The sequence below is a fragment of the Epinephelus lanceolatus genome, chromosome 16, assembly GCF_041903045.1.
Source record: "Epinephelus lanceolatus isolate andai-2023 chromosome 16, ASM4190304v1, whole genome shotgun sequence".
Classification (NCBI taxonomy): Eukaryota; Metazoa; Chordata; class Actinopteri; order Perciformes; family Serranidae; genus Epinephelus; species Epinephelus lanceolatus.
This window is the reverse complement of record NC_135749.1, coordinates 22,673,946-22,685,354: the sequence shown is the minus strand read 5'-3', so window position 1 is coordinate 22,685,354 and position 11,409 is coordinate 22,673,946. Positions and strand designations below refer to the sequence as shown.

Genomic DNA, 11,409 nt, shown 5'->3' with positions numbered 1-11,409 from the left:
GAAACATAAAATCTGCAGCAAATACATTTTAGGAAATGTAATGCATAACAAATTACTTTTTATATTACCATCTTGAGGAAATGTTGCTAAATAATTATCTGGTAAGTTGCAAAAATGTTGATACTGAATGTATCAGCAAAATGTTCACTGATTTTGTATTTCACTTGTTTTCCACCAACATAGGCAATCTTGCAATATCAACTTTTTTTAAAAAACAAAAAACAAAAAAACAACCTTTTTGTTAACATTTACCTGAAATCCTGATCTTTCTTTAACCTCAACCAAAGTGCTTTTTGTTCTGGACGTTCACCCAAAGTTCTGGTGTCAAGGTGCTGCACTTTGTATGCCCACCATCGTCTGCCATTGTCCCCACAACCACCTCCTTCCTAAGCATACACAGTATATGAATATGGTGTTTTGTTACCTGAAAGAAATATTATCTCTGAACATCATGCCGACACACCCATACTGAAACTACTGAAAATACATTTAAAATGCTGACATTATTTTTGATGGCAAAAAAGGAACGACTGGATGTGATTTCAGATGGACTTAAAGTAAAACTGGTGGTGCTACAGCAGCTTGATGCAGTGGTTGTATCAGATTATCACATAGATAGTTACACATAAGAGACAGACACCACAGAAATTGTTTATTGAGTACACATTAAAATGCATATCATTATTATCTCGAGTGGTTTATGTGTTGGTATATGTTCCCAAGCAAATTATCAGTTAAGCTAAAAACTGTTTTGTTACAGATGTTTGACAAGACAAACATTTTTCAGATTTTTGACATTTAACATGTAGCAAGAAGTGGGATTTACATGCAAGTGGGTTTCTTTATATAGATAAAAATAATTTCATGAATCAATGATGCTGTCAGTCTGAAAGATGTTGATCAATGCAGTTGTCTTAAAAGCTGGCAGGACTGAAATTTAGGAACCACTGAAACAGAAACAGAAAATATTTTTTCAGATTGTGAAGTTGAAATTTCTGCCACTGAAACAGATAGTAATCATGTTTATTTGCATTTAATATAGTCAAGAAGGAAGCGATAAAGATGAGGACAATAATAATCGTCTGATTTGCAAGAAATCTCCAAAAGTGACACATATATATGCAGTTTTATATTTGTTTAAGTTTTATTTGTAGAAAAATAAGACAGTTCCTGTAGAAACTGGGACCCTCTGTGTGTTCATAGTGTCAAGATCTTTGATGCTAATTTGAGCAAAGTTGTCTATTTCCGCTCTTGTTGTGCTACTAACTAGTCATTATTTGGAGATAATTTATGTGACTTACCACTGGGGGAAATCATGAGCCGTCCACTGCCCAGTGTTCAGAGATGCAACAGCAGTCCTCTGCCCTCCAAGAGAGGCCTGCAGTCCCTTTGTCAGATCTTGTATTTTTGTGGGTCTGATTGTCCCACATGCTCCACATACCATGTCGGCTACTTTGTTACTAGCACTTATGGTAAGTTTATTAGCTGAACTGAAGGACACCTGAAGGCTAGAAGTGCTATTAATTCTCACTGTGTTGTCAGAAACCGACACTTTTACATTATTCTGGGAGAAAGTGGTTTGAGTCATCTGTCTTCCACCTATCTGTGAACAAACATTCAACACTTTATAGCAACATATTTATTTTGTAAGGTAACATTAATGTCATTTCTTTATCCAGACACTTACCCAGATGTCATGTTTGTTGTCCACTGTGACCATCACTTCGCTAAAGAACACGTACACGGCCATGATTGTGTTGATACCAGGAGTGCACATCTCCAACTTCACCACCACCCTGAACCAGTCTGCTGTTGGGGAGACGTCACAGCTCTGGATAATCTCATAGGCTCCTGGAACTGTTATAGCTCCACTTTGACCATTAAATTCAGTGAGGGTCCCACTGGCATCCAAAAAGCAGTGCTGAATGTGGCAGCCCATCACGCTATTCCTGACCTGGCAGCGCTCGTTGGGTTCACATGTCATGTTTTTGGACAAAGTTACACCAGAGGCCTGGCAGGTGTAACTCTTGTGACAGTCATCAGTTATAACAGACTCTCCAACCTGCAACAAAACACATGATAGGTTTATGCTCAAAGGCAGCAGTGCTGTGCAATAATGAATGTTCCCATATTTTTGATAAACACTTATTTGAACGTATCCATTTCCAAGTAATGAGCGTGCACAATGTTAACTATTGCTACAGTTAACAACATTCACGCACTGTGTTTTGTGGCACTCAAGGATTTACAGCACCCCCGGCATGGCTGGGGTAACTGGAAAAATAATTAACTAACCAATGAAGGAATGAAAAAAGGGCCACAAAGGGTTAGAAAAGAGGTGTAGGGCCAGGTTTGATTCCCATTTCACACAGTTTAAAGTTAGGGGAAGAGGTCAACACAACAGGAGTGTTGGTGTGTATTAGCAGAATAGTGAAATAGGGAATATAGCACCTTGGGAACATTGATATGCCAGAGCTGTGCATTACTTTTGAGCACCATAGCACCATATAAATAATAGACGTAGCTACTGTGACATCACCCATTGGTTTGTGGACTGCTGTTTTGAAGCCTGACATTTGACACTGGACATTTCGGCCACTGCTATCTTGGCTTTTTGGAGCCAGAAGTGACCTTATTTGGATGAGAGCCTGGAGCTGTGAAGGAGCGAGGGGTGGATCTGACTCACAGAGTGCGGCGTCTGGTTGTGACGCCTCACAGACAGCCTATCAATCAAGTGACCCCACTCTTGAATATGCATAACTTTGGGCCTTAATAAAATGTAAACAGATTGGTTTAAAAAAAAAAAAAATTGTCATGAATGTTGAAATTAGCTGAAGAGACCAACACTGTTTACAGTACCAGGCTGTAAACATGCTGTAAGGTTGGGCATTTTAACATGGGGGTCTATGGAGATTTACTCATTGGCTATTAGATGAACTGCAGTTTTTGGCACTTCCGCATTCATTTCTCAGCCTCAGAGGTTGCCGTTTGTTGAGCACCCTCTAAGTCTTGTGACAAACCTAAATGCTTTATCAATACACTCTAAATAAGGTCCAGGTTCGTAATGTAGTCTTAAAACCACACCTTTACTTTATCAGATCTGCCTGTAACATTAATAATATACTATCTTCTCACCTTGTAGGTGTTGCCTTTGTAGTAGCAGCTGCACTGGTCAAAGGGCACACAGCCAGTTCCATTGTAGTAGTAGCCTTTATCACAGGCACAGCCCTCAACACAAGTCGTGGTGCATGTGAGGATGTCACGAAGGCCAGGACATGGGGAGGTACAAGGCAGCGCACAGGTCTCATAATGGCTGCCTGCACTGCATGTCAAAGCTGTAAACACATAATAGGAGTTGTTTGTGTTTTTGTAGTAAATATGTTGAACAGATGTGCAGTTGCATGTGGATATAACAGTATGTAAAGAATGATAAAAATGGGCAGGCTCACGGCAGAAAGAAGCACTCCTCCAGTTTTTGACCTTTGCACCCATGTTTTGGCAATCTGACATATACGCAGCAACACTGTGACACAGCATGCTTTGATTGTCTTTGGCCATGCACACATCATAGACACAATTTTTGAAGTAGAAAGCAGGATCAACTACATCATGGCAAGCAGCAAATGGACCTTTGGGATTGGTCATAATTGCACATTTTGCCTCTATCGCTGCTTTTTTAGAAACATCACATGTGGGGCACTGGTCCCCATGACAGCCATCATTACAGACTGCTCCAGGCACGGACACTTTCCATGCTTCTCCAAAAGTCTGGAGGTCCTTTGTCATGTTTCCATCCGGCAGCTGGAAGTCGTCAGCTTTGTCGTTGTTAAAATTGCCACACAGACCGCAGGTTCTGCCATTGTAGCTTCCAGGGACAGTGACAGTCACATGGTAGACCAGATCATACGTGACCCTCAGGCCAAAGTCAGTCATGATGACGTCATTTAAACCCTCCTGATAAACCTTCACGGCACCGTTGTGGAGGTTTTGTGGCAGGCGATGTAGGACCCCATTTATCTGTAAAGAATAATTCATTTGTTCAAATTATACAAAAAATCTAATTTCACATATACATAGTAACTGTCAGTTATATTTAACAATTTCCAATATTTTGCCATTTTGACTGCTTAAGATGTCTGCTATTGTTTTTTTTTGTTTGGTTTTTTTTTCATTCACAAAGCTCCCTCCTTTAAACCTGTCCTTTAACCTGCAATCAGTATTTGTTTGGCCACTTGGGGGCAGCAAAAACTGGCTCTTTAGCTGCTAAATGCTGCACTCAGTTCACCAGCTGGTTACTAACTATGTGTGTTGTAGAGCTTTTTCTTTTTTTTCCCACTGCCTAGACCTACCTGGTCTCACAGAAATACATGATAATGACCACGACTTTGATGACATGGTGGTAGCATGTAATGTGTTAAAGTGACATGCTGAAACAGTTGCTATTTTTAACACTTGGTTAATGCTGTGAAACAGTCACAGTTAAGTCCGGTTTAGGCACCAAACCCCTTGGTTAAGTTCAGGGAAAAAAAACCTTGGTTGGAAGAGGATCATGGTTTTGCTTAAAATAAGTTTGTTATGTATGGGATATAGGTATGTTGTAACATGATGTAAGTCAGTGGCTCTCAGCCTCTCTCATGTCAAGGACCCCTAAATTGATAGACATCAGGTCAAGGGACCTCCATCTGCAAAGATTTTGGTTGTTAGATGAAGACTACAATTCTATAGTTGTCAACTACAGTTGAGGAGAGATAACCATAGAGGAAGTGAAACCTGTCATCAGAATAGTCACACTTTTGACTTGCACCTACCAGAGGCTCGCTTCTAAAGTGAATTAAATAGCGAAAATAAAATATTCCCCTTTTTTTATTTGGTACCACCTGGAACTTCCCTAATGACTCCTGAAGAATCCAAGACCCCTGGTTGTGAACCACTGATGTAAGTAACACAACATTGTGTAAATATGTCACGTTACATGATGTTACTACGTTAAGTATGTAAGTACATGAAGATAAAATAAGTCAACCTTGATTTTGGTTTCACATGGGATGTAAATAGTTGAAAATCCTGTGTTTGTTTGACCAGTCCACCGCCCTCACCACCTCTCTGTGAAGACTTTCTCACTCTTTATACGACCTATGGAGTCTTAACATTAATTACCACCCACTGTGTGATGTTGTTGAACCAAGAAATTTGTGCATCCACTACCACAATTGAATGTAATTGAATTTCCACAGGTGCTGTTTCAGTGGACTGGCAGGTAATTTTAACAGATTACGTGCCACCACCACATAATGAGGGGTTTAGACGTCTTCATCATTTCAAGCATTTCTGTGAGACCTGGCTGCTGAGGACAGAGCTATGAGAGCCATGAGAGTTAACTAATACAGTAAAGTTTTGGGTCGGACAATTAAACAAAACTTGTTATAAAGCTCCGTAAAGCTGAGAGGAGCTGCTGATTCAGGTGATAATTCTTTGTATGTCTTTAAATGACCCCTTTGACATTGTAACAGCTGATACACTGTTAGTGCCAACTATTGGTTATAGCCCTTTTAAACAATGGTGATATTAGTGACGTACCCAAACCATTTGAACTTCGTTCTTTTGAAGGATCAAGACAGTTCCGTAAACTTCTACTGCTACAAGTTTGGTCACTGAAACCTTGGGATTGTCAGAGAAATCACTCCACTTATCATTTTCCACCATCACAGAGAAGTCGGTGAGCCCTGTGCTGCTCAGGTGGCAGCTCTCAGCTGCAATGTAGGTGCAGGTGCCTTGGAAGTCATAGGTGGTGTTGTCAAAGGTGTTGTAATGTGGATCTCCAGAGATGGAGCAGACTCCTTTTCTCAAAGGCCAACATGAGCGGACGTCATTCTTTACCTCACACTTCTCATATGGATTACAAGAAGACTTCTTACACTGCACCTAATATGAGAGACAGATCTGCTTGATCACTGTTGAAAATATTGTGTGTTAAAATGTAATTCCATTGCTCCAAGTACAGAATAAACACAGATAACTTATTCATGGTCATCCTTACTGTGCCGTTGCAGGTGCATTCCTTCTGGCAGAGGGCATCAGGGTAAAAGACCTGTCCCTTCTGGTAGTATTTGCCCTCATGTGTGCAGCCACACTGGTTGGCAGGCACACATTTACCTGCACTCAGCAGGTAACCCTCATTACAGACACATCCTTCCATACACTGAGCTCCACAGTTTGAGTCTTTCTGACATGACCTGAAACAGCGACTGCTACAGAGCTCATAGTCGCTATTTGATGGACACTGGGCATCTAGAAGGAGGCAGGATCAGAATTATTTTAGTTGTATAATGGTTCAAGAAATCCACAAGACTGACTTGATAGATGGTAGATGTCCTTACCACAGAACTGAGCTGACCTCCAGGAGTACACAGTGGCACCTTTCAGCTGGCAGGCTGCTGTGTAAGCAGTCAAAGTTTTACACTGCATGTTCCTGCTGCCCTGGTAGAGACAGACATCATACAGACAGTCACTGAGGAAACCTGCGGGGTCAACCTTGGCGTGGCAGTCACGGAACGGCCCTGCAGGGTCGCTGATGAGGCCACAGTAACTGTTGGTGTTGTAAGTTTCTTTCTGAGTGGCGTTACAGCTGGGGCAGGGGCCCTTGCAGCCGTCTACGCAACCAGGTAGTGTGGCGACTTTCCAGCTTTGACCAAGCTTCTCAGGAGCGGTGGCTTGTTTCCCATTTCTCATCTGCATGTCGTCTTTGGGGTTGAGGTTGTAATTGCCACACAGACCTTGCATCGCACCTATGTATGTACTGGGAACGGTGACAAATGCTACACTGTTCCAGTCGTAGTACACCTTCACTCCAAAGTCTGCCTCGATTACAGCAAACCAGCCACTTGTGTAAAGTTGGAGTTTACTGCTGTTCAGCATCATAGGGAGGTTGGAGAGCTCACCATTGACCTTAAAATGATAATGAAATCATAAAAGGTTCATAAAGTAATCTTTACATTTAATGATAAACACACAGACATAAGTACATGTATGTAGAGCTGCAACAATTAGTCAATTATTCCGCTAGTTTATCAACAAGGAGTTCACAGCGGCGGGGAGTGAGGCGGAGGGACAAGCAGTGTGGTAGTTAGCTAATTCTTGTCTTATTTGTTGTATTATAATCAGAGAGAACTCTACATGAAATAAGATTAAATTAATCAATGTATGGAAAACACTGAATTACTGTATGAAACGCCTGCATTTGCCCATGCTCATCTGGTGGGAGGAGCTTAGGACACAGAGGGAAGAGCTGCAGGAGGAGGATGTATTTTCAAACTCTGACATGTCTTGTCCTTTCCAGAAAACTGCATAACCCTGCTTTAAAGGCCCTTAAAATATAACTGAATAACACTGGGTTTAGGAGTGCTGGCTGGACATAGTAAGGCATTCACTGATGTCACAATTTTGAAGGACAGTCAATTAATGGAGAAATTAATCTGCTCAGTAACTGATAAGGAAAACAACAATCACTAGTTGCAGCTTGACAAGTTTGATGTGTTTAGGAAAATAATATTACCACAACAGCGGCAGGGTGCTCTTTGCTGATAATGATGGTGTTCCCGTATACTTTGACCTCTACCAGCTTGACAACAGACTCGATTTTATTATTTCGACCATTATTCTGCAACACAACACTGAAATGTTCCAGGCCGGTGTGATTGGAGGCAACAGCAGCCATCTGATACGCACAAGTGCCCTGAAAGTTGTAGCGCTCTCCATCAAAGGTCACAAAATGTGGGTCACCAGATACCATACACGTGGCATAGTTGACAGGATAGCAACCTCTGATACCCTCCACCACCTGGCACTGCCGCCCGGCAGGACAGCTCGTCTGACTGGAAGATAAACGTCCCCCAGCGGCGCATGTGTAGCGTGTGGTACAGCTGTCATCGCCCCAGAAGGAGCCTCCAGCTTCCACATAGTGACCCTCGTACACGCAGCCACACTGAGCCTTGGGGACACACTTTGTGCCACTGAGCAGGAAGCCGTTATCACAGACACACGTCTCAACGCAGGTGGCGTCGCACTTTGTGGGAGTGTTTGGGTTTGCACATGTAGCAGGACAGCCAGTCCCACAGAACTCATAGTGGCTGTTTCTTGGGCACTTGGGTGTAGCTGTGTGGATAAAGCGGAGACAGATCCTCACTTTAGATATTCACATTTATTCAGTGGGGGAGGACGTATTCAGATCCTTTACCTAAGTAAAAGTAAAACATATTAGAAATACTCTGGTACAAGCAAAATGTTACTTGATGAAGCTATATACAACATTCAGAGCATATCTATGATTCAGAGTCTGCATACAGCTCAAAACATGGAGGTGGCTGAGTGGACAGCTAGCAGCTAATGGTGCTAACCGCATGAACAGTGCTAACAGTGCTGAATGTCACCTACAACTCTGTTAAGTAAAAGTATGTGCAGTAAGTATAATCAAAAATAATGCAATTAAAGTATTAAAAATACTAAATGCAGAAAACTTTGGCATGTGACTGTTAAACTATTATATATTATATCATAAAACTATTATTACTCGTGCATTAATGTAAAAACAGGGCTTTACTGTACCTAGTTAGCTGAGGTAGAGATGAGTATTTTGTATAGGGCTGCAACTAATTATTATTTTAATAACTATCAATTAATCTGCTGATTGTTTTCTTGATTAATCAGCTGGTTGTTTGCTTGGTAAAAATTCAGAAAATAGTAAAATGTCGTCACAATAATCCAAAGTAACTAGTAGAGGGTGACATGAAAAGAAAAGTCTCAGTCAAAGCTCATGCACAGTACTTGAGTAAATGCACATAGTTAGATTACCCCACTGGATTTATTAATGTATTCACAGTATAGGATCACTCACGGCATTGAGTAGAGGTCCTCCAGTTGGCCCCAGGTTTGGCCCCAGACCTCCGACAGATGTCAGTGTAGCCTTGAAGAGTGCTGCAAAGGTACGTGTTCACAGTTTCACCCCTGCAGAGGTCCAGCATACAGTTGCTTTCAAAGATGTTGGAGTTGATCACAGGTTGACAACCTAAAAGCTCTACAAAATTTTTTATAAGGGCGCTACAGAAGAATTGTTTCTCTAATTTCTTCTCTAAACTAAGAGTACAATGTTGACATGGGACACCACATCCATCTTGGCAATGGGTGTGAGAGCCAGGGACCCTCCAGCTCTGTCCCAGTGCTGCCACACTGCTGGCCACTGAGCCACTGGGAGTCGTGAGATCATCATCCTTTTTGCTGTTGAAGTTGCCACACAGGCCACACATGCTGCCAGCAAAACTGCCTGGCACTGTGACAGAGAGGTACTCATTCCAGTCGTACTGCACGGCCAGGCCAAAGTCTGTCTCCATGACAACATACAGACCTTTCTGGAAAAGCTTCACCTGGCCGTTGTTTAGGTTGATCGGGAGATTCCACTGTTGATAGTTGACCTGAAAATAAAATCAGATTTCACTTAATGTCAAACACTTTATTGTCTCTCTTTTTTAATTCCTTTCAAATGTGTTACAAAGTGGAAAACTAGAATGTTTGAGTGTTATGTAGGCTGTATCACTGTCAGTGTCAATAGTACGTCATAAAAATGTCATTAAAAATGTCATAAAAAGTCATATTGTGTGCACTTTTCCTGTGAGGTGCTCAATCATTTGCTCGCTCTCTAAAATGGCACGTAGTCATCAAACTTTGAGAAGACCTGATATAAGATTTTCTTTTTAGAATGCTCTACAACGGTCTGTTTGGCTGCTAAGTTTCTTAAAAATTCTATCAAAGGGGATTTTATCAAATCTACCCAGACGCTCCTGGAGGGTTGCAGAAGGTGTCAATTGAAAATGCCCCCCCTCAGTGGTAGAAAGATCATCACTGCCCTGAGTCACACTATGCCAACGTAGAAACATGAAACACTTAAATACTGACTCACCCGTACAAGGCCAAACTCGGAGCGAACTATTTCGATGTTGATCCCGTGGACATTGACAGTGACCGTCTCCACCGACGGGACCTGCACATTACCCTCATTCATGTTCTTGGTGTCCACCTCAAAGGCTGGGAGGGTCTTATCAGCATGGCAGTTCTTGGCCAGGGTGTAGGTGCAGTTGCCCGTGAAGGTGTATCGATGACTGTCAAAGGTGGAGTGGAGAGCGCCCATGACCCAGCAGGTGCCCGTGGACTGTGATGTTAATGTGGCTGTTCCTGCTCTGCAAAATCCTGGAAAAAGAATAAGATGGATTTAGTCCTTTATTTCTTTCACTGCATTTTCAGCTAGAATCAATAAATTCACATTGAACACTGTCTGCATTTCACTATAACTAAAGAATGGGTAAGATACTGAAAAAATCTACATGAGCATGCATGTCTGAACCTTCAAGTTTTTACATTTCTTTGGCATTAAATTTATAACAATATAAAAAAGGTAAATTTCAATTAATATAAGCCTTTGAAGATCCTTGAATATTATCCACAGTCTTGTCATGAATGTATTCTTTTATGGATTATATTGATCTTTTACTGTTTAGCTGACGATTTGTACTGATTTATTCTGCAAGTCTAAGTCCAAGCTGTTCTTCTTTAACTTTTGCTTTGATCAACTTCTCACTGAAACACTTGACCATCACTCATTTATCAGATAAATGATCGATATTTTAAAAATAAATCTTGATAACTTACCACTCAGCAGAAAAGCTGAAAAGATAACAACAGCTAACAACCCCATGTTTGTCCGTGTAGAGGACCTGATAGAGCAAAAGGGAAATTACACAATTTTTACCTTTTGGTCTTTAACCCTTTAAGCTTTTAATTTTTTTCCATTATAGATACATGTCATCTTACATGCAATCCTCCATTTTGTCTCTTATTTATATCTATCAATATGTATAGTAAAAAATGTATATAAAAAATAAATTACAAGGAAAAAGAATAGAAAATATAATACATTTTCATCTAGGAAAACAAAACCAAGAAATGAAAAGTGCACTCAAAAAACACACTTATTCCCTTTGAAACATTAAATTTTGCAAATAATGTGTGACGCAGTTCGACTTGCATGAGAAGTTTCCAAATACCACTACTGTGTTTTAGCTAATGGTTTAGTTGTTAAAGAGAAAAACAGTCAGTGAGATCAGAATTAATAGTCTGTCCGATACTTTATTCTCACCTGGTCTGGTCAGCAGGCATTCAGGGGTTCAGGTGCAGGATTTAAGGATGCTTAAATACCCTCTGAGCCCCACTGATGAACCAATCAGCTTCTTCTTTTCATGGCTTTTCTCAGAAGTGAGGTCATACAGCATCACGTGACACATTCCTTGTGACATGTTCCTTGTTTGTGTTGATGAGACTGGGAGATGGATGTTCATTAAATCAAGCAAATTATATTTTATTAGG

At 41.0% G+C, this 11,409-nt stretch overlaps 1 protein-coding gene across 1 annotated transcript; it reads right to left on the bottom strand.

Moving 5' to 3' along the window:
* Window positions 1-639: 639 nt before the first annotated feature.
* On the bottom strand, window positions 640-10,229 carry LOC117263400 (IgGFc-binding protein-like). The gene is made up of 11 exons (XM_033636707.2): window positions 9,950-10,229; window positions 8,891-9,464; window positions 7,553-8,151; window positions 6,378-6,945; window positions 6,038-6,288; window positions 5,578-5,922; window positions 3,450-4,017; window positions 3,136-3,335; window positions 1,688-2,062; window positions 1,302-1,603; window positions 640-947 (listed from the first exon to the last, which is right to left on the bottom strand). The coding sequence occupies exons 1-11, from the start codon at window positions 10,175-10,177 to the stop codon at window positions 938-940; spliced, it is 4,020 nt and encodes a 1,339-aa protein (XP_033492598.2). The 5' UTR covers window positions 10,178-10,229; the 3' UTR covers window positions 640-937.
* Between the last annotated feature and the right edge of the window lie 1,180 nt (window positions 10,230-11,409).